This window comes from Gobio gobio (genome assembly GCF_949357685.1).
Source record: "Gobio gobio genome assembly, chromosome: 3".
NCBI classification, from domain to species: domain Eukaryota; kingdom Metazoa; phylum Chordata; class Actinopteri; order Cypriniformes; family Gobionidae; genus Gobio; species Gobio gobio.
The window spans coordinates 17,721,370-17,745,929 of record NC_137099.1 but is presented as its reverse complement, the minus strand read 5'-3'; the positions used below and the strand labels follow the sequence as shown (position 1 = coordinate 17,745,929).

Here is a 24,560-nt window from a genome sequence, read left to right as displayed (position 1 = left end):
TCTTAATTTGTGTTCCGAAGATGAACGAAGGTCTTGCAGGTTTGGAAAGGGTGAGTAATTAATGACAGAATTTTCAAAATGACAGCAGCCTAATAAACCTGTTATTGTCTGTGTCATTTAATGTTAATCTAACTTGCAAGTTCATAATCTAATAGGTTGTTTGCACGTGACATCACTGCTGTGCGCGAAATGCAGATGGAGGGCAGGAAGCGATTTTCTACATAGAAATCACTATAGGAATCGCAAAAACAAACTCAAAATGCCTATGTATGCCTAATCATTTATGTAACTTTTATCACTTTTTAACTTTAAAAGTCGCATTTAATAGCGTTTTGCGTCTGCTGATACTGAACTTAATACAGATATTGGCTTACCTTTGTTTCTGACAAATTTTTATTGGGATCGTTTGCATAATTTGGTTCACAATGTTGATCTAGTTACGCCCTGATACACTCGCCATCATAAGAAATGTGTCCAAATAAAAATGTGTTCAACAAGCTGACAGAAGGTGATCTATTTCTTTGTTGGAAAGGTGTAAATGTAACTGGAGCTTATTGTTGTCATTGTAAACATTCACATGGCCACGCAGGAGAATCGGAGAGGGTCACATTCGGCAGACAGACACCGACACACTGTATTTATTTCAACAAATGACAACCAAAATCAAATCCACGGTGGAAGCTTGTGAATAGTTTGGAAGTACTTGCCCGCGCAAGTTCTGCAAATTCACAGGTCAAGTGAAAATCATACTTGCAAATGTAATGTTAATTATTAAACCAAACAAAATACAGAAATTTCAAAAACACTCAGCAATGCGATTATTTTATTGGATGATAGGCAGTAGGTTTAATCAGTGACATTATTACTAGATTTGCTATCCAGCGTCTTACCGTCACCTCCTCAACCTGTGTTTTTACGTGTAGAAAAGGTGGAAAAGTGTATTACACCAACGATGTGAGTTTCTATGGCAATTCTCGAGGCAGCATGAATGACCTACAATGGCGACATTTTTCACAATTACAGCAGAAAATCTAAATACTATCCTAAACTCACTAACAAAATTGCAGCATGATTTAAAACAAACCAGACAAGAACTCAATACGGCGTGACAGCAGCTTCACATTCTCTATATCTACCGTCTAGATGACAGTCTTCAAACTCGGTAGGAAAATTGCTCCTTTTCATAACATAAGGATCATGTCCAACATATGTTGTGATTTTTCTGTTTATAGCTTTTTAAACCAGCACAGTAAGGACTTTACTCCATCTTGTCCATTTTTTTTTTTCACTTCCTGGCCTCCATCTGAATTCCGCGCGTCATCAGAACCAAGTGACTGCAAACAACCTATTAGCAAATACACCATTTAAACATTATTAAAAATACATACTGAGTTACTAAATCAATGTATTTTTGTCATAGAATACATTTGTTTGCTCAGTTTGAATGTTCTTGTTTCCATTAGTTCAATTTCAAGATCTGAGAATTATCCATTGTTGCTTATGGCTACAAAGCTGGGAGCACTAAATTATATTCAAAGTCACATTGCACACTTTTAACATTAAATAAAGCACATAAACATGATCTGAGATCATCATTGCCATACTTTGTTGTTGTTCCAGCTGTGACGCAGAAAAATAGAAACCATTTCTAAAATAGAATGGTTGCGCTTCGCGACTGGTTAGGACAAAAACTTTGATTTAACATGTAAAAGATGCCTTTTATCGCGTGTCATGGGCATGGCGTCACATTGCGTCTGGTTAGGACACAGTGCACTACCAGCCTATAGACTGAACATGTAATATGCATGCGCATGACGTCACCATTTTCACAAATTCACGTTACCCTTTCACAAATTCAGTTTTTTTTTGTAGTTCACACTGAGTTATTATTTTCAAAAACTTGCACTGTGGCTGCGTTCACACTGCAGGGCTTAATGCTCAATTCCGATTTTTTTTAAAAATTCGATTTTTTTGCAAGGCCGTTCACATTTCCAATTAAATGCGACCTTTTGTGATCTCCTGTGTGAACGTGAAATGACCCAGAAGTGACCCGCATGCGCAGAAGAGTACTCAACGGTCAACGACGTCACTTGTTGTTTACGGAAGTAGCCAAATATGGGTGTCAGCATTGGAGTTCGTTTAGCTTTATTAAAGTTATTTTCGCAACGGAGCCAGCACCATTACAACCTTCTCATGTTAAGAAGAAAATTAAAAAAGAGGAGGAGAGCAAGGTTTTTGGCCATGGCGTTTTGTGGAGCAGTGGTAGCAACGTCGGTACATAGTTGTTTATCTTCTCATTCCCGCCTACTTCAACGTAAAATGATGACGTTTGTCGCGTATCAACGACGTGCGGGTCGGATACATGTGACCTGGCAGTTCAGACTAAAGACGCATTTCAAAAGATCAGATATGTATCGGATTTGGACCACATACCTAAGTGGCCTGGGTCGCATTTGAAAAGATCGGATCTGTGTCGTTCAGACTGTCATGAAAAGATCAGATACAGGTCGCATAAGGGGAATCCCGTTTTCAAAAGTTTATGTTTTCAGGCTCCCAAAATGCTGTTGTCGTGCAAATTAACATACAAAAAGTTTTCTGTTTTTAGTTGAAAAACGGTGTCGTGTTATGGCCCCTTAGCCGGCAAGCATTCAATAAAGTGATTGATTCCAATGAGTGTTATGTTGATGTTTTTAGTTTTAATATTCCAACTGCCAGCCTGCCTGCCTAAGTTTTTTTTTTACAAATGTGATAACGTGCGTGAGGGGTGAACTGTGTTTGAGTTTTGGGTAATTATAAAATGAGCTGGAGACCTTTGAAATGCTTTTTGCGTGGTTCATTATACTTATTTTATGGGATGATGTTTATTTTGTGGCTTGAATAAAATGTTACTCAGAGAGATGTTTGGCTTGTCAAAAATTTTACATTCAGTTGAAATTCATTGGCTTTTGAAAATCAAATAAAACATTTGTACCAGGAGAGAAGTGGGTGTGGGTGTGAAGTTGTTTTTATTGTCTCAATAACAGCAATCTTTTATTTAAACCCATGAAAATGCAGATCCTGTTGTACATTAAAAGTGAAAAATAATTTTTTAGAACTATTCCATTATTACCCTTTAGCAGATTTTGACTTTAGAGGACTCTGAATATAGTGAAGTCATACTTTTATAGTTTGAAAGCCCTTAGTTTGTCATTGTATGCTTTTATTGTATGGTTAAGAGCAGCATAAAAATTGTTTAAAAGATCTCCTCTTGTGTTCCGTGAAAGGAAGCTATATGGCTACAGAGATTAACTGAATCTAGTAAAAACAGAAGTGTTTTTTGTCAGTTAGGGGATGCGTTTTGACAGAAGGCTGAGGCGAGATTCTCATTGAGAAATAATTTGTTGCATCTGGAGGACTGTTGGGTGGAGGCTGGATTTTGGCATCCGCTGCGTGTGTGTGTGTGTGTGTGTGTTTCTAAAGGTGGGACGTTGCATCACTGGTGAGTCTGTTGAGGACACAAAAGCAGCGTTGTGCCCTGGTCATGTGATGCTTGTTCGGAAAGCTCCGACCATGTGACCCTGCCTCACAGAATGCTGAGTCGAACTTACAAATGCTGCCTCACCCGTGAGATGTGAGCAGTGAACGATTGAGAAGAGAAAGATACAGCGCCATTAAAGAACAAAGACATAGAGGAACAGGTGTGAAGGACAAAACGGGAAACGAAAGCAATATTGTGCCAAACGCTATGGTGCAGACTACGTGCACTTCTCTCATTCGGTCCTTGCTCACTCTTTCCCTGATGGTGCTGTGGGGAGTGTGGCTGTCTTCTGTCGAGTCAGTTTGTTGGAATGTGGAGATTTTGCAAGGACAAGAAGCGATGGCTGAAGTGGACCAGGAGCGTTTTAGAATGTGTCCTAGGATATGGGAATATGTCTTGGAATGGAAAAGGAACACTGTGGAATTCCACGGCTGCACCAGGAACAATAGGTTGGAAACAGATGAATTACTGCTTGAACTTCCTTGATGCTATCTAATAACATGGCTTGTATTGAATTGAAAAATGCCCTTCAAGTAATGGTACACTCATGAAGCTATTCAGCCAGAAAGTGTAACGATGAGTGATTGATTGTAGGCTATGCAGGAATTGTATATCATTTCTTTATGGGCTTAAAACAAAAGGTGTTCTTTAACAGCAGTTATGGGGAAAGCTCTAATGGGGAAGCTGAAAGAAACTTGTCATTTTCTGATTTGCGGATAACATGATCCAGATGCATCTGTGAGGAAGTGTGTGTGTGCCACATTTAGTTGCCACACCCCTCTTCGCCCCTGCGCAGACCTTGTGACTGCGTTGCTGTGGCAATCGGACAGGGAATTTATTAGATCACTTTAACAATCTTCAGTGTCTGTCACTATGGTGTTCTTTATTTACTCATTGTGATTAATGGGAGGAAAAGCAAACATCCGTGCCATGAAGGCATGTTATTCGATGTAAGTTCAATTCTTTCATTTACTCTGTCTGGCTCATATCTCCATACAATGCAACTGAATGCAATGCAGACTTTGTTTGATCTCCAAAGATGACGAAAAAGCACCATAAAAGTAGTCCATGCGGCTTGCATTGCAGTCGGTTACCACAACACACATGTTTGAGAGCTGTGGTGGAGGGTACAGTTGTAAATAACTTAAAATGTGGTCTCGTTTGTGTAAGACTTGGAATATATCACACAAGACTTGTGTTGTGATGAAATGAAACATCTTGGCTAAAAAATTAGCCTTTGATTGTTGTTTCGTTTAGTTGCCATTATTTATATGACATCTACGCTCTTTAATGTAACTATGCTGTGTATGTAATTATAGGGCTGCTCGATTATGGAAAAAATCATAATCACGATTATTTTGGTCAAAATTGAAATCACGATTATGTAACACGATTATTTCACATGACTTTGGGAATGTGTTGTATTTATTAAAAATACACCTTTCAACAATTCAATTGAAATTGTAACATTTGTTGTACTTTTTGAACTATTAAAATAAATAATATAACATATATTCAAATCAAAGTATAAAAGTATTCACATAAAAATGATAATCACAAATAAATAAGATCAACAATATGGTTCGGCTAGATATGCTTTTCAGGTACGTCTAACATTAGTTTTCAGGTACAGAAATGTATCAAATGTAAGGTAGCATTGCATATTTGAGTGCATAAATTAAAGATGAATCCTATTAAACTTACAAAAGCTATTCAATCCGGATCGGATATGCGTCGTCTTTCTCGACTGTATAAAGTTCACTTAAGGCATATACAGACTATGTCTGCTAGGATACTCATCAAGATGGACATGTTGACATACGTTTTGTGTGAGTTTGTCCGTTCAAGAGCAAGACTTGAAAGAGAACTCAATATTTGCGCGCTGAGAGACGTGTGCGCGCTCTCGTATGAGCGCACAGAGATACATTTCCTCACAGCGCGCGCGGCTTCTCATTCGCGTCTTCTGGCACAAAACCCGGGTGACGACGGTGAAAACGACTGGTCATATTCAAACATACGGCAGCACTCGCATGCATTGAACAAAGTTTACAAAGAGAGAATTATTTGAAAAATATGAGGGGAAAAAAGGACGTTTACACGGCACCCCTGCTCTCGTCAGTTTTTGTTTCTTTATTAGATTGTCATAGGTCACTCTGTGTTTAATTTTCAAGTGGTAAAACAAATTCGTGATGTTCCCTTGCGTTGCAGCCACTACCATGTAGCAAATCTTGCACGTAGCATGTTTCTGCTCGTCGTCTGATTCCTCGAAGCCAAACTGTTCCCAGACAACGGAGTTGGTTTTGCCTTTTTTGCTCACCAAACGCTGCTGTAACTGCCCTCCTTCTGCCATCTTTACTCGCGCCGAGTTTTTAAATTCTGCACACGAGACTCCCGATCTGAGAAAGTTTGTGGCTTCGGGAGGGGCGGATGAGCGCGTGCGCGTTTCATTCAGAACGCAAGGCAAAATAATCGTTTTTTCTCGATTGTACTATTTTGGTGATCGTTGGGAGGCAAAATCGAAATCGAAATCGAAATTCGATTAATTGCACAGCCCTATGTAATTATGCATATATTGACTTTAAAAAGTATTCCAGATATACATTTGGCCTTTTCTGACTGAATATTACCAGTGAATAGTAAACAATATTAACAGTGATATCAATAAAAGTGGAATTTGGCTAATATAAGCATTTTAGCATTTCTAATATAACCTTTTTTTTGTATTGCATGAGATTTCATGTGTATTCTGCTATTTCCTGCAGAGAGAGATGGTCAAGTAATGGTTTCTGTTGACATTTTTTCTTTCTGAAAACCGGAAATAGCATTTTAGGCCTGTTCATTTTCAGTAACTGGAATTGTAATGCATAGCTAGTCATATAGAATACTGTTATGGTGCTTTTTTTTTTTTTTTTTTGAGCTTTACAGCATTTGCCCCTTTGACTATTATTGCATTGAAAAGAATGGCGAGAACATTCTGCCTAACCTCAGTTTTTGTTTCATGGATAAAATAAAGTCATACAGGTTTGGAAAATAATGACAGAATTGGCATTTTTAGTTGAACTATCCCTTTTTATTTTCTATGGTCTGAGCATGTGCGTGTTGCCATTTTATTGCGTCACTCTGTCACTTTAGCTGTCTGGAGCACAGTAGCAAAGTCACTCAATAATTCAACCGCTAGACTGTCCCGCTGATGCTTCTTGTTTCTCTCCCTTTCTTTTACGAAGGTGTATTGAGTAGGACGCTTAATCTGGGAGCATTTTTGCAGCTGTAGGCTAATAGTTTTCATTTCAGCTCCACAAACAAAAGCATGTTGGCTGTTGCCATGGTGTCAGTGTTTCACAGACAGGCTTCCTGTTTTGGTGTTCTGTTACTTAGCAAGCGTGAGTTTCCTGTTGAACCAGACTGAAAGAGCAGGAGGGTGGCGTCGCTTTGGCTCTGCACATGAGGTTCATGAATGATTGAGATATGTTGTTTCTTTGCAGTACCTACCAATAATTTTTTCACCTTGTGTGTTTTGTCTCTTGTCGTGCTGTCCGGCTGCAGTCCTGGAGTTTGCCACAGGGGGTCAGCAGAGTGTGGGGTATGAATCATGACGTCTGTGGTGCTTGTAGACAGTGGAGGAACAGTGGTGGAGTATGTCACTGCGGTGGACGACCATTTACCGGTAAGAATTTCACATCTACAAAACCTTATTTTTAAGCATATTTGCCGCTAAAATACACCCTGTGGTGAAAATCAAGTTTGTAATGTTGTTATATGTCTGTGCTGTTTGTAATATACTTCAAGACAAACCATGTGCAAAATCATCGGTCAACACCATTGCCGAGTATTTTCTACTTAAAACTGCAGTTTACCAAAGTTTCAAAAAACGTCACAAATATGTTATAACTAATCCTGTCATGCGTAGGGTTCACATTTTAACCGGTATCGATACCAGTAACGGTACCTTAAATTCGGTACCGGTACCCAACGGTACTTTTTTTTCGGTACTTTAGGGATGTTTACATCAATAACTGTAAAGAACCTGTAAGTCATTTATAGAAGTGTTATTGACATTATGCCAGAGTTGCCCTGGTCGCTGTCTGCCATTGTCTGTGATGTTTGTATACTGTAATGTTTACTAGTAAATAGTAGGCTACTAGCTACTTAATTTAATTCATAAAAACAACCATATTATTATTTTTTCTTTTTAATTTAATTTCTATGAAAAGATTTCCCACAAATGATGTGTTGTATGCTTTCTGGTAATCAAATAAAGACAAAAGACATTCATTTAATTTATCTTTTAATTTAATGACGTTTGTGCGTTCATTTCCTCATATGAGACGGCAGAGATGGAAACGCGACCGTCGTGAGTGAGTGAGTATTGAGGGAGGTAGGTAGATAGATAGGTAGGTAGGATGCCACAATTCTCAATATAATATTGAACCGTTCGGTACGGCATTCACGGTTCAATACGTGCTCATGAATTGCGGTTTTGCATTTAATTAATTATTTTTCTACAAATTCTATAATTTGCCTCCATCCCAAAAAGAGACACGCAGGATTCATATTTAAATAGTCTTTTTGCAGTTTAATATTTAAACTGCACTAGTCTATAATCACCAGATGCGTTCTCAGGTACCGAAATTTGGTACTGATTGATTTAATTTGTTCGGTACCCAACCCTAGTCATGCGGGGCGGGCTTAAGCATCGTTCCCCCCACTACTGAAGAAACCGGCAGTGGCTTCTGCTTGTTTTTAAGGGGTGAACTCTGCTCTTTTGAAAGGAAAATACAATAAAGAGTATAATTTAAGGAAGGGACACACCAAACCGACACCATAGAACTAGCGCTTATGAAAGCCGTCTGTGTTGGGGAAAAAAACAGCACCAGAACACAGAGAGAACTACAGGCGACTGTCAACTAGAATGCGCATTCTGCATCTGCGTATAAAGGAGATAACGGTCTATTTAAGCAGATATATTCGTTTATATTTGTCATTCAAAAAGGAAAAGCGAAACTAAGACTGCAGGTATACAAACCATAAACAAAGCGGCGCAATATTCACGCTGTATTGCTCAGGTTTTTTTTTGCTCAGGTAAATTAACTTAAAGAGTTGTGAGGAAATGAGATGCGCGGTACAGCGCGTGAGATCCGCGTCATGTTCGTCAGCGGCCGTTCTTAAAGTGACAGGAGCACTGATGAGGCCTGTCATTAATGTTCATCAAAGAACAACGGGAACAGAGAAAATTTTAGCTTTAATGATGATTAATCTATATTTAATTTATTATTTATGCAGTTAAGAAAGGTGCTTGATAACTTACATTTCTGTGTATGTCTAACAGGGAAGGCACAGGTAAATATAAAGTGTATTATAATGGGGTTATGTAAAGATTGTTTTAAGTTCACTTCAATTAAAAGTTGTTTTTTAAAGCCTAATAAATGTTGAAATTGGTAGCTTTCAGTTATACTGTAATGTAATGTAATGTAATGTCATTAATGTTTCATAGAGACATCAGTGATACTGGCCTTCATTCATAAACACATGACAATACAACACATATATAAAATAGGCTGTCAATAAATTGTTTCTACATTAATTTGGGGCGTAACTGAAATTATTACAATATAATATCAAAACATTAAAAACGTATTAATCATGATTAATTACAGAAAAAAATGTGATTAATTAGTTAATTTTTAACAGACTGAGAGTCCATTGCTTTTTTTTGTTTTGGTTGTTTTGTTCATTTATTGTGGATATTTAAAATGCTTTCCGTTTTCAGTGTCTTTAGAAATAAAAGTTTATTGATCTTTGAAAAGGTGTACCTGCATTATGATGCCATTATCATTATTTTAGATGATAATGGTCTCAGAACGACAATATTATCGTTTATCGCAATCATTTCTTGGCCAATTTATTGTCCAGCAAAATGTATTATCGTGACAGGCCTAGTCCTGTCTAATCCAAGCTTTATAATGGTAGTGAATGGTTGTTTAGTTTTTGAAGTCCATAAAAGTGCATCTATCCATCATGTAACGGCTCCGGGGGGTTAATAAAGGCCTTCTGAAGCAAAGTGGCACGTTTCAAAAACTTTATAGACTAAAATAACTAGCTTTGGCCGATCGCTGTACGCATCGATTTATGGTGAAAGAGTAACGCCTGACCCTTGAAGCTTGCGTATTTACGAACGCAGAAGTCAAGAGCAAAACAAAACACCGGTCATGAATTAGAGTCTAAAATGAGAATTTTCTAAGAGACATGGACATGGTGGAGGATTTCAATATAAGAGAAGAGAGGCTTGAGTTTGTTGCCCAGCCCTATCCGCGAGAGGCGTCAAAGCTTGCGATGCTCCTGTACATCGCCTCTTTTGCCAAAAGTCGATTTGCGTACCGCTTTCCATCGGAAGTTAGTTATTTTAGTCTATAAAGTTTTAAATATGGATACTTTTCTTACACAAACGCATCACTTCGCTTCAGAAGGCCCGACCGTCAGCTTGGTGTGTCCCTGGCTTTACATGTAGCGCGTAAATTCTATGTGGTTTGTTATCGTGCTCTCTCTCTTTGCGTGTGTGAGAGAAACACTGAGCACTCTCAGCTAAGGGACAGCGAGTCAGGCGCCTTCACTCTAGAGTTTAATGGTGCATCAAATACCATCCATTTAGATGAATTGGAATAGTACAAAACTCTCAAGCGCTCTGTCAGAGTTTTCGAGACGAGTGAAAATATATCTGTGCTGAACTTAAACTTGGTCTCTAACTCAAACACTTACAAGGGAAATCTAACAATTTATTAGCCAATGGCTAATGATAGACATTATTTAGTCACCTAGCATGAAAATTTTGTCGCATATACGAGTGATTTACTAGTGGGTTGTAGGTAGTGGCTGAATTTATGTATATGATGTATAGGGTTGGGAATCGTGAGAAATTTTCCGGTTCCGGTTCCGGTTCCGGTTCCGCCTAGCGATTCCGGTTCCGATTCCGGTTCCATTAAAATTATTAAACAAATAGTGGTAAAGGAAAAAGGCGCAATACGCAACTCAAACAATCCATTTTGTGTTTATTACTTGCTCTAAAATTTATTTACAGGTTGGCAATGTCAAAAAAGTCCTGTACTGTATATATATTACAGTATTAATTAAGCCATTCTTGCAACACATTTTTTTTCAAATGAACACCTCTGAAATTGTCTTATTACATTTTATCTCTCTGTCTCTGAATAAAACCAAGTTATAAATTATATTTATTAGTTATATTTATTAATTAGTTATATATTAATTTAATAGTAATTCAGTTATTCAGTGAACTTGTAAATAATAAATTGCAATTCAGCATTACAATTGTGCCTAAACGCTTACCTAAACCATGGTGACTCAACGGTTGACATATATATATATATATATATATATATATATATATATATATATATATATATATATATATATATATATATATATATATATATATATATATATATATATATATATATATATATATATATATATATATATATATATATATATATATATATATATATATATATATATATATATATATATATATATATATATATATATATATATATATATATATATATATATATATATATATATATATATATATATATATATATATATATATATATATATATATATTAGATAGGCCTTTCACTATAAATCTTGTATAAGCCCTGTGGCACTCTGTGCTGTAGCAAATGTTTTGTCAAATTGCTAGTGCAGCCTCCTTTGCATGTTATTAACTTTTCACGTGTTACATTTTGCTTCATTATCATTCATTCTTTGGAAATGAATCCATACTTGTGACTTTCTCTTCGCTATGCTGGTGGTCAACGAGAAAATATCTGACGCAAAACCGTAAATGTGTAGCGCGAGGGCTTTCAGTGCTGAACTGCGTTGCCCTCCTGGAAGCGGCAGGCAACGTAATTAATATTCATGATGAGGTGAGCCAGGGTTGCCAGGTTTTCACAACAAAACCCGCACAATTGCACAATCGTTTCAACCCGCGGACATGAAACACAGCCCGCGGCAACAGTGGAAAGCGGGAAAGCGGGAAAATCACGGAGTTGGCAACACTGGCTGTCACTCGCTATGAAAGGATACGCTTCCAGCGCTTCGCACACACATTGCACCAGAACCGTTTTCGGAACCGAAACTTAGGAATTTCGCGCGGTTCTGGTATTTTTCAAAAATCAGTTTCGGTTCTGCATAAGAACCGGTTCTCGGTTCCCAACCCTAATGATGTATATTATGATGTTATGATGAACTATATGCCTTCCTCCACTGACATTCTAAGTTGTTCAAAGCATTTCTAAGGATACTGATTTTTAGAAGGCAGCTGTCTGACTTTGAAATGGTGAATGGGAACATGGTTTCTGTAACATTAACTACACATTATTAGCTGTTTAATAGCGTATTCAAGCCAAAGGCTAATAGTATCAATTACTGTTATGTGCTTGATGTAGAGAGCGAAACAACATAAGGCATTACTTAAAAGGCAAAAAAATTGCTTTAAAATAAAAAGGCATTGTCATCTTCCTGTTTTTGGTTTGTTTACATGTCTTTGGTCCGTGTTTCATTCATATATCCTTTTGAACTGCACCAGAGTTTGTTTGGAAGCGGACCGAGTCTGCTTGTTTGGTGCACACCAGGGTTCGGGTGGCAGCGTTTACACTTATTCAAATGAATCACACAGACAGAGCAATCGCACCAGGTGTCATTTTAATCAAACCAAACATGCCCTCAAGCTATTTTAAGGCATGAAGAATTTATTTTCACAGGAAAAAAACATTTAAATATGTCATTTGTGATTTTGGTTGACCACAGGGGGGACTAAGTTAGCAAGTCTGGCATCTACAGATCACTCGTCTGATGTATATTGCACTCAAATATAGCAAGGTCCAATGTCATTGACTGGCATTACACAATTTGCAGGAGTCAAGCTTGCCATAGTCTTGCATAGTCATAGTCTAGTCTACTGGCATGAAGTTTGTCTACTTTGTAGCTTATTCTGGCAAGAATTTACCAAAGATCAGCCAATCAGATTAGAGCTTGCCAGGCGTTATACGTCAGATGATCAATGAGATGAAACGGTAACGTCTTATGCTGAGAGGAGGGTGCTTCTTTCTTGAGGCACAAGCAAGTAAATGAAAAATTCTGGCGTGCACCAGGTTACTCAGCCTTTTTCCCCAATTTAGCTTCAACCACTCTTGTTTGGTCAACTTTAGTTAAGGATTGTGACATTAAATATTTTTAAATGGAATAATGAATGAGAAAATCAGATGGCGGTTCTTGATTTTAACGCAACTCCTCGCCATTTCTTTATTATTAGAGAAGGAACACCATTCCTGAGGGGAAACAAATGTTCAGATTTTGACTAAAAATTAGGAAGAGAAACTTGCACAAATTAATTGTTCACCACTAGACTATTTTGTTTCAGATAGTTTTTAAAGTTTTATTTTATTTCAGCTTTATTTCATTTACCTTTTTTAACATTTCAGTTTTAGTGAACAGTAACAACACTGATGTGCACTAACAAAGTAAATAGTCACGTCAATTTTAAATTCATGTGTACTTTAAATGACTTAATGTTTAAAAAAAGTTAATTGTTGGTCAGACCAACTTTTCCTGGAAAAGTGAGCAGTTTTTGGTTAGAATAAGCTGCAAAGTGGATCAAATGTGACGCCAGTAGTAAACATTCTGTCTATGAAAGACTGTTTGTGACATCCCATTAAAACCAGATTTGATATTTATTTTCCAGTATATGTTAAGGAATGTTTTACACCAAGTATGACAACTATAGTGATGATAATTATAATTATGAAGTTTAAATCATTCTAAATTGGGAAGTCCACACCACAGCTATAACGACACAGGAACATTATCATTGGAATCACTTCCAGAAAGATTTTTTCCAGCTGATGAATGATAAATCAAAACTGCAGCATGTGCTGATGTTTGGCATTTTTTTTTATCATCATCATCATCGTCCTATATATATATATTAGGGCGTATTAGGGATGCACCGAATCCGAATGATGATAAAACACTTGGCCGAAGCCGAATACCAAAATCTTCGGATTTTTCCCATTATATTTATTTAACTGAACATTTTTTAGCATTCCAGCCGACATTATACAAACAAAGCACAATATAACTTACTTACTTAAAAAGTAAAAAAATACATATATTCGGCCATCTTATGCCATCTTATCTTTGGCCTATTATGCCTACAGGTATCATAATCAAATCACTGAGGGTGCTTCTGAAATCACTGAGGGTGTTCTATTAAAGTGCAGATGTAGGCTAAGCAATGGCTCCACCACAGCAGTGAGTGTAGTGAGACATTTAAGATTATTTAGAATTTCAAAAATATTTTTCTATTATTCTGCCTTTACATTGCTTTAATGCGTTACTATGTCAATTCCGAAACTTTGCAGCATGCAATCGGCCATTAATCTTTTTTGCAAACATAAAAAACAATAGTTTTATTCAATTGATTATATGGACTGTAGACTCAAAAGCGAGCCAAGACCGCTCCATTTACAACCATAAAACACTGTACTTTGTGAGATCGTGATGAACTGACATAGCGACAAAGTTCAATGAAGCTGCTAACAATGCACAATAAATATCTTACTTGTGTCGATTCGTGTCTATACTTTGTTTGTTCATGAGAGGTTTTGCGAGCCTGTCACCGCTGCAGAGACACGTTGTAAATGGATACATTTGACGTTCTACAGACACAAATATGCACTGGAGCAGTTGCCAATATATTATTACAGTATCAACTGAGGGTGCTCTTGCTTGCATTCGAGGGTGCTTAGACAGTGTGTTCGTCTCAATCAGCTCCCTAGTTCAGTAGTCAGGGAGGGCACTGATCAGGACATAAGTCAATGGGCTGGCTCCCTGATCAGTGCCCTGACTTCTGAACTACGGAGCTGATTGAGACGCACCCAACGTCTGCAAACAGCCATTTTTGCGCCTCTCTCGGACACTTTAATGCTTTCACACTTCCGACATGTTTGCTGCATTTAGAAACGCGTGCCTCTCTCACACGCGCTGGTTGCTATATTTGATCGCGTCATCAAAAACGTCATTGTTCGGTTAAATTTATTTGCTCTTTTCACTTATTCTTAAAACCAAAATTATTCGGCCGTAAATAGCAAAAATTGCACTTTCGGTGTAATAATTTTATAACCTAATAATTTCGGTTGCCGAACATTCGGTGCATCCCTATATATAATATATATTATATATATACAGGGCTCGACATTAACGCTTGTCCGGGACAAGTGGATTTTTTTGAAGGGGCAAGTGAAAGAGAATTTTACTTGCCCGACCGGACAAGTATCCTGATTAAAACGTCAATGACAAAAAATAACTAGGGAATCACCAAAATGCAAGAATGATTCTGCATTCATTTAGTGTAAGTGCGTTTGGCGAATGTGGCAAATAGTGCATAATAATATATAATGTATAATGAACTGTAATATATATACAGACTAATATATATTAGTCCATTGCCCACCCTATTGACATCGGCCATAACAAATAAAAAAAAACATCCGATCGACCACTACTAATATAGTTCTCTTTCTTTAGTGTGAACGTCCTTTTAAAGTTTTGCACAACTGTCAAAAATCGTGTTCATTATAATGCAGTAAAACTTTACAGCAACTCTTGAAATCTGTTAGACTTTTAGAATTCATTTTTAGAATGTTTAGTTTTCCGGGTTCTTCTTGATCATGGAACCTTTGTTCTCTGTCTAGGAGGAGGGTGTATATGAGGTTGAAGGAGAAATGGAGGGAGAGGTGGAAGAAGAGGCGGAGTTGGAATACCCTGCGGTGATCGTGGAGCCAGTGCCCGGTGCGCGGTTTGAGCAGGGCTTCGCCGCTCAGGTGCTGGTGTACGATGATGAGACTTACCTGATGCAGGGGGTGGCTGAGGAGCAGGAGGTGGAGACTGAAGTGCTGGAGACAGGTGAGAACACTTCCAACATAACAACCCTTCTGTCTTTCTCGGCTGATTCTCAGGCAACCCATGAGCACACCTGACCAGGAAAATCAAAGATGTACACTATTTCATGCTTCAGCAACACTTCATGGACACACTTACACAATCTTTAATGAATGCACTCTATGGCCGCGTGTCCACCAAAGCGTTTTTATCCAGCTGAAAATCTCGCTGTGGGCGCTTGAGATCGTTTTGGCAGCGCAGCGGTTTTTTCAGATGTGAAAAACTGAAAAAACTGTCCTCCACTTTGATTGGTCGGCTGGGTAAAAAGTGACAGTGATGAGCGCTGCATTTTACTCAAAATTGAACATTCTTCAAATCTCGGCGACCAGTTAAAAACGCTGAGCGCTCCGCGCTTGAGCGTGAAATATGTTACCTCATAGCGTTCTAAAAACGCAGCGCTCCCATTGAAAACAATTGAATACACCAGACAGCCTCGTGAAAAAACGCTTTGGTGGACACATGGCCTATAAGCATAAATGTTCACAATCCTCATAGGGCTGCACTATTGTTCTGTAAAATGATGACTATTATTAATTTTGATTAATAAATAGGTTACTTTTAGGTTACGTTTTTTTTTTTTTTTAGCAGGTTTGCAATTTGAAACCGTAATAATAAATAAATAAATAAATACAATTATTATTTAATTATAATAATAATATATTAATCATTTATAAATAAATTATTATTGTTGTTGTTGTGAATGTTTTTCTTATTTGTCCTTGGCTGATCACATGCCTATATAAAAGACCTTTAAAAAAAATCTAGTTATTTAAATGCATTTCAATACAAAAGCGCTGTCGTGTCTGTTTATAATTTGAAAATGCTATTTTAACCAAGGAACCGGGAAGTGTGAGGGAGTCGCCTGTCGATGGCGTCATATCTGCGTTACTATCGGTTTCCGGTTTTATTTTGCAGAAACGCTTTACTCTTGCTGCAGTGTGCTACAAGTGTCATAGCAGCCGGCGAGTGAATGCACAGATTAACATCATAACTTAATTTTCAACACACTCAGATGTATCTAATATGATAAACAGAGCTGCATTACCTCATAGTCATGACTGGAAAAGCGGAATGGGCGCCGGCGACTGTGGCATAATAAAAGTCCCGCTGCTTGCGAGGCGTGTGTTGCCTTCATCTCATTAACAATCGCTCCAGCGGCCTTGCTCAGCTCACACACCACTCGATCCTGCTCTGCTTCATACTACAGTAACGTTAATAATCGCATCCATGAACATGATTTCTACCTGAGTCTTATCCCGATTCTTTTCCACCGGCTGTGAGGTGAAGACCACATGTTCCAAGATTCTGCGTTTAAACGTGGTGTCATCAAACTACGCCTTTGTTTTGAATAGGCGACCTCTAGCGGACGGAAAAGTCACACAGTGCACCTTTTAATGTGCTTTTTTTTCACATGAGCAAAATGCTTTCTGTTCTAGTGATTGCATGTTAAAATATTTTGAAACCTGTGATATCCAGCAGTTGCTGCTGGCAGTGTGACTTTATGGAGCCCTGTTTGAAAACCATCTGACTGTGTTATGCATTATAATCGATTTTGTTTGTTATTATTTGTAGTATAAATGCATGCCTTCCCTATGGGCTGGGATTTGTGGGCTATTTAGTGATGCATTAAATCAGAGGTTAACCACATAAGCATGATTCAGCTATAAAATCAACCATGTGGCACAAAGACAGCTTTCTTGTATTGGTTAGTTACTAACAGTCAAACACAGGGCTACGCTCCTATTTACAGCCTAATTCTGTTATAGAATTATATTTTACTGATCTAGCAGATTGCCAATTTAAAGGGAGAGTTCACCCAAAATGAAACATTTGTCATCATTTGTTCACCCTCATGTTGTCCAACCCATAGTAGATTAATTTGTTCATTGATCTCAAAAGGAGATGCTAAGCTGAATGTTAAGAACTGACAGTCTCATTCACTTTTTTATTGAATGGAAATGTGAATGATGAATAGCATCTAATTTAGTTTTCCACGGAAAAAGTAAGCTATACGTGTTTGGAGCAACATGAGGTTGGGTAAATAATGTATAAAATCGTGTTTTATATAGATCTGGTGCCAAGGCCCTGTCCTGTGATGGGTCTCTACTGCTCTCTTGTGGACATTCTTTAAAGTTCTGTGCGGAAAATAGTCATTCCTCACACTACAAGGCTTATTGCAAGTATTATAATAAAACGTATTGTAGTAATACTTAATGACCTGCCATTTTCATGTCAGTGCTTGACGATTTATAATCCTTTTGTCACGTGACATCTTAATACTTTCATATTACTCGTTCAGAGAGAGATATTTCGGGACTTTAAGATCACAGTTGAAAGTGAGAAAAATAATGTTAATAAGAAGATAAGAGTAAAATACAAAATGCCACGAAAAAAAAATATGGAAAAATAAACACTTTCGTGTCTGTTCAGAACCGTTATTTTCAATGATGTGTATATGTCAGAAACTCACAATTAAAAGTGCTTAAAATACAATAGGAAGATGTTTAAGAACATTTATAGAGAATGTCCCTCTAGATAAGAATAAAGTGCGACGCTGAAAGGATATGGAAATGGACGCCTTATGTCATATTCGTGTAGATTATTTCCACTGATTTAATTCACTTTGTGGAGAATGTTATATTTCTTGTATTGTAAAATACGTATGAGCGTAACTTTAATTTCTCTACTATATTTTTTAAAAATTGAATAAGTCGTTATTTGTAAACGAATACTTGTTCATTCCTTCTCTCCGTTGTTGACGTAAATCGAACGTAACGCAGAGCGCGGGGAGGATTTCCTGTGTTTGGCGCGGAAGGATCTGTGCGCGCTGCTGAGTTTGTGGAGATTTCCTGTGGAGGCGGAGTGATCTGCGAGTCGTGCGCCTCTAAACGCTTTCAATGCGAGTCAATGTGATTCTGCACCTCTGGACGAAACATGGCGACGTCGCTGCATGAGGGACCCGCTAACCAGCTCGATCTACTTATCCGAGCAGGTAAAAAGACCAAAGCGCGTGTTTTACCTCACCAGCGTGGGTTTGTTTGGGGCGCAGCAGAGCAGCGCTCGCGCCACGGCGCTGAGATCCGTGAAGTTGTGCTCTAAAGTAATGGAGGGCATTTCAGGAAGTGATCACCTTGGTTGGCAACCTGCATGGCGTTGCCTAATTTTCTTCTTTGCTTTCTTGGAGTGTTGAAAAGTAGCGTGGAGGTGTGCATGCTGTGTTTTGCGTGATGAGCGTGCACAGTGTTTAGTTTGCACGGGGCTGAGGGCGTTTTAAATGTGGAGTGTGTTAAAATAACGGGTTTCTCTGGAGGTGGTGCGCTGCTCTGAAACCAGGAAGTGGGAGAGATGTTGTCTTTCCTACGTCTTTGCCACGCTGTCTGGAGTCGGAAGGGCACTGAGTTTTATTTTTAACTCTTATATACAGCCTACTAAAATGTGAATTGTAGTCAATCTGTTGAGTGAATTGTTTTCTTTTTAAAATAGCGTCTTGAGAGCTTTACGTTTGACGATTGGGTTATTTTGATGCCTCATCTTCAAAGGAATGATGGCATATCGGAGGGAAACCAATACACGCGGAGCAACTACATTACAACTACGTTTTAATTTCTTTATAATGTTAATATATATGCAAAAAAAAACGTTTGAGTTATAAAACACATGTTTGCTTCATGTCGCAGATGACCCGTTATCTAAACGTGGTCGCTCAATTTAGCGCTGAATGTTAAGCTCTGTGAGCAACATTAAACGCTTAATTTTTTCTTTAAACACCACTTTGTTTGTTTTTTATGACTTATAATGTGCTGCTGTAAAAGTGTCGAGTGGATATTTTGACTTCTTTTCATTTTAGAGCTAATTTGATGGCGGAAGCATTGTTATTCCACTGGGCTGTCTAAATGTTGAGTGACAGCACTCGTCGTCCAATAGTATTCGCGCCGCGTTCGAAATCCTACACCTGACCAATCGTCTTGTCTGTTTCTTGGGGCGTCGATTAGAGAATCGCCCAATCAGATTCGGGGCGGGGATTGAGTGGCAGGAAGCTCGGAGAGCGTCTTCAGAAAGAACTGGAGGGAAAGCTCTGACGACTGTAAACACGGAAGTGAGGAAGGGCAGCACTACTTTCTTGTGGACCGCTATTTTAGTGACAGAAAAATAGTACCACAATATTCAGTCTCCGGTGTCAGTTGTTCCGCTGAATCATTACTACTAATAATGATTGACTTGTTGTTATTATTATTTTTATATGAACGTACACAATGACGTGATAACTATTTGGCGGCTGTTGTAGTATTTTATATTTAAGTGAGTCTGTATTCCTTGCTCATAATGACATAAAGCATGTTGTATTTTCTGCTTTTTTTAAATAGATTATAGTGTTGCTTTGATTTCAGTTTTTTGTCCTCCAGATTAGTTTTTTTACAGGTCAAAAATTCTTTTTGAATAATCAACGTATATTACGATTTTTTTTGGTCTCTTAATGGGGTAGTTAACTCAAAAATAAAAGTGTTCTTCAATTCTTCACTCTGATGTTCTTCCAAAATAAAATACAGGTTTTGGAAATTACATAATTTATTTTTGCATGGACTAATATAAATAATGTAGAAGATTTGGTTTAGGTTTGAAGTGTTGGCAGCCATATGCATTTTCTGTTAATAACTACACATTTGTGCCCTGTCTCCAAGGGCAGATCTGTCTGAATACAGGAAGTAAATGCATGCCGGGTCACCCATTCTAGAGGACACCGTGTGTATGTGTTTATGACTGGGACTACCTAAAGATAGCCCCCGTGAGCAGCAACAGGCAAACATAGCCAAACATGGGCAGGGGTCAGGTTGTAATGGGACTTGAGTGACAGCTGGGATAGACTGGCACAGGTGCTAGTTGCTCTGGATGTTAACGTCAAAGAGAAATGAGGCTAGAGGTTCCGTCCTATATATGCATGAACTGCTTGTCTGAGATCAGTCTCTTTGCACCTGTTTCTAAATTAGAGGGCCCAAGGAAGTGACTTGTCAGTTAGCAGATTCTTTTATCTAAACTGTCTAAGAGCACACTAATTGGGCTTTGAGTAGACTGATCGCAGGTACGACTTCCGTGGATCCGTTTAGATCCAAAGGCAGGATCTCAAGAAGTCTACAGTTGCACTTTTGCATTAATATGTTCTTATGGGATTTACACTATATGTCCTCTCTCGCACCCATTTGTGTTAGTTATATTAAGTGATTCAAAACACTTATTCTCAGAGTGCTTAACTTGCATTGTCTCATGTCCGCTCTCTTTGAAAATTAATGACTTCTAATCTAATTCTTTATCTCTATGAATGGCTATTAGTGTTAACTGTCAGTTAATTTTTTTCAGTCGGTAGTTTGAAGCTCATAAGTACCATAATGGTGTCAATCACACACTTAATATAGTCTCCATACTAAGTGCATGTCATCAAAGTAACTAATACAACCCTAAAGACTTTTGAGGAGCAAAAAGAAGTAAATCTTTTTTATTAAAAAAAATAACTGTTTAAGTTAATAAATTGACTGTTTTTGATTTATAGTTGTTGCTAGACTGGGTTTTGCCACCCATGCCCAAACATGTCACTCACTCTGTGGGGTTCAATTGTGTGATATTTGGATATGATTTTTAGTAACCATGAATGCATATTTTCCTCCCAATAGCACCCTCTGTTGGCAGTTCAGTGTACAAATATTAATCTAGAAACGTGAGATTATTTTGTACCTGCAGTCCTCATTATGTGGCTTTTATTAATTACGCTATGGTACAAAAGCTTGGGGTCAGTAAGATTGTTTTTTGAGAGAAATTAATACTTTTATTTAGCAAGGACACATTTAATTGATTGAAAGTGACAATAAATATGTTTATAATGTTAGAAATTATTTCCGTTTCAAATAAATGCTGTTACTTTGAACTTTTTATTCATCAAAGAAAGCTGAAAAAATGTATCACGGTTTCCATAAAAATACTGAGCAGCACAACCATTTTTAACATGAATAGTAATCATCATAAAATAATAACAATAATAAATCTTTCTTGAGCAGCATTTTAGAGCGATTTCTGAAGGATCATGTGACACATAAGAGTATTGATGCTGAAAATTCGGCTTTGCTATCACAGGAATAAATTAGAAATCAGGTATTTTAGGTTGTAATAATATTTCTACAATATTACTGTATTTTTAAAACCAAATAACTGCAGCCTTTCTTTAAAAAACAATTCAAAAATCTTACCAACCTCAATCTTTTGAACTGTAGTGTACTGTATACATCAACACAACTGACAGATCACATGATTAACCATAAGAAACGATTCAACTGAGGAAAATGGTAAAGTAAATCACAATATTAACCAGTAAGTTGTATTGAAGTGCATATTCAATGTGTCTCTTTTTTTTAAGAAAAAGGTATCTTTTTAAATACTGGTGTAGACACTTTGCTGCATAAATGATGCTGAATAAATGTAATGATACTTTCTGAAATTGTAATATGCAATTATTATAAGAATATTAAGTTTTGTTTGTGTGTGTGTGTTTTGTCTGTTGCAGTGGAAGCATCAGTTCATGGCTCTGTGCATTGCTCTGATAAAACCATTGAGGCTGCTGAAGCTCTTCTACACATGGACTCTCCCTCCAGCTTGCGTGGAGACCGGAGCCCAGGTGAACAATGCTTTCTCTTCCCCCTTCAATTTGAGCTTTCACATTGTTATTAACAGCCACACAGTGAGAAAAACATCATTTCTATAATGATTTGTTTTTCTGTTGTGTAGAGGTGTTTGTGCCTCCATGTATGAACACTTCGGAGTTCCTGCACGCTGCTATGCGACCTGACGTGCTGACAGAGACGGTGGTGGAGGTCAGCACAGAGGACGCGGAGCCCATGGAGGTGGTTACAGTTTTTCAGGAACCTGAGATGCTGGAGATGGAGCCCACCAAGAGAAGGAAATGTGAGAACACAAGAACATTGTGCACAAAGGCACTGTTTGGATGATTTTTTTTTTTGTAAAGGTTTCATAGGATGTCTAAAGATTATATAAACTTTTTTTTTAAACAAGCTTTTTAACTTGGTTTGTGTGTTTTATTCTTTCAGCTGGGCGGAAACCCAAACCCCATCACATTTCAAATGGATCTCCTGATCTGGGCATCAAGAAAAAGTCTAGGGAAGGGAAAGGTACATCCTATAGATTCAGTTTTATTTGCATATATATGCTTAATGGGCGAAGAAACATTTGGGTCTTATTTCCCTCAAAAAATATCAAAAGTACAAATCAAAAGGAATAAAGTAAATGTGCATAATTTTGATCTCATTACCATATGATGTAGGGCTGTGCGATTAATCGCCATTGATTTTTCAATTTCGATTTTGGCTTGATTATGAAAACAAGAAAATTGTAATTAGTTTCTTTGTTCTTATTGTATTACTGACTTCTTACTTCTGTAATTGTTGAGGATTTTTTACTTGCATTAATTAACCTACTATTAGTTTTTGCCGAGGTATCGATAATTGTGAAATTTCACTGACATTTAAAATGACTCCTATCATGAAATAAGACTTTGATCATATCACCCACCATTAATTGTGATTTCCATATTGACCAAAATAATCACAATGATGATTTTTGCCATAACCGTGCAGCTTAAATATGATGTATTGTTGTACACAGTGTATATCATGATAGTATTCATTATTACGGAGTTAAATAATTTGGGGTGATATTTTTCATTAATTTAGAAACATTAAACAGTTTGTACTATATATTTGTTGTTATTTTAAAGAAGTAGGATTACACTGCCGTTCAAATATTTGGTTCAGTAAGATCTTTTTTTTAGATTAAAAGTGACAGTAAAGTAATAAGATGACCGTAAAGTAATAAGATGACCGTAAAAATAAGAACTGTTACTTGAGCACCAAATCAGCATATTAGAATGATTTCTGAACGATCATGTGACTGAAGGCTGGAGTAATGATGCTGAAAATTCAGCTTTGCCATCACAGAAATAAAGTACATTTTAAAACAGTAATTTTAAATGGTAATATTTCACAATATTACTGTTTTGACTGTATTTTTGATCAAATTAATACTGACCCTGGTAACATGTATATAATGAGTGGTGTTGAATACATTTATATATGATTGTGACGTTGACGTTCTTGACATGATTTGAAAGATCCACCCCAATATTATTTCTTTATTTTTAAATAAAACTTCATTAGATTATCAGTTGTGTTTTGCTAGTGGCTGTTAGTTAGCAAATATTGTTTAGATTATGTGGAACTTATGCAATATTTGTGTTTTCTTACAGGAAGTACATACCTGTGGGAGTTCCTGTTGGACCTGCTGCAGGATAAGAACACCTGTCCCAGATACATTAAGTGGACCCAGAGAGAGAAAGGCATCTTCAAGCTGGTGGACTCTAAAGCTGTGTCAAAGCTCTGGGGAAAACACAAGAATAAACCAGACATGAACTATGAAACCATGGGCAGAGCGCTCAGGTGAGAGAGAACCTTGTGTGCGCAAACATTGCAAGATATTGAAGAAAATGTCTGGAATGCCATATTGGCCAATTAGCAGATTTATTATTGTATATTTAATTAAAGTCTGTGTTTCTCTCCCAGGTATTACTATCAGAGAGGTATCTTGGCTAAAGTAGAGGGTCAGAGGTTGGTCTATCAGTTTAAGGAAATGCCTAAAGACATTGTCATCATCGATGACGATAAGTGCGACCCTGGCAATGACTTAATCGGAGAGAAGGCCTATGAACGTGTTCCTCCCTCATCTGACACTCTATTGACAACTGACCTCTCCAAAACCCCTGCCATCTTGAGAGGGGGCGGTAGGACTATAGTCCACCCGGGCTCCCCAAAAGCTAAAGCTGCACTCACAGCAACTCCCGTTCAGCGCATCGTAACCGTCTCCACGACAACAGATCCATCACAGCCGTCCCATGCCACCATTATTCCCAATGCCAACGCACCCAGGTAACCAGACTTCCTTTTTTGATTTTACCTTTACTTTAGTGCGTAAT

General features: G+C 37.6%; 1 protein-coding gene across 6 annotated transcripts in view; it reads left to right on the top strand.

Annotated features, from left to right (window-relative positions):
* elf2b (E74-like factor 2b (ets domain transcription factor)) overlaps nt 1–24,560 on the top strand; it is a 35,855-nt gene that overhangs the window by 9,118 nt on the left and 2,177 nt on the right. For 2 of the 6 annotated variants that reach the window (XM_079811797.1, XM_079811801.1), the window contains exons 2-8: nt 7,061–7,181; nt 15,289–15,499; nt 22,083–22,193; nt 22,304–22,480; nt 22,624–22,704; nt 23,838–24,027; nt 24,151–24,513. In XM_079811797.1, coding sequence (XP_079667923.1) covers nt 7,107–7,181; nt 15,289–15,499; nt 22,083–22,193; nt 22,304–22,480; nt 22,624–22,704; nt 23,838–24,027; nt 24,151–24,513 — 1,208 coding nt within the window. In that variant the 5' untranslated portion in view covers nt 7,061–7,106. Of the gene's footprint in view, nt 1–3,364; nt 3,967–4,310; nt 4,468–6,906; nt 6,964–7,060; nt 7,182–15,288; nt 15,500–18,364; nt 18,528–22,082; nt 22,194–22,303; nt 22,481–22,623; nt 22,705–23,837; nt 24,028–24,150; nt 24,514–24,560 lie in introns of those variants that run through there. The other 4 variants (XM_079811800.1, XM_079811798.1, XM_079811799.1 and 1 more) reach the window with 4 other exon arrangements.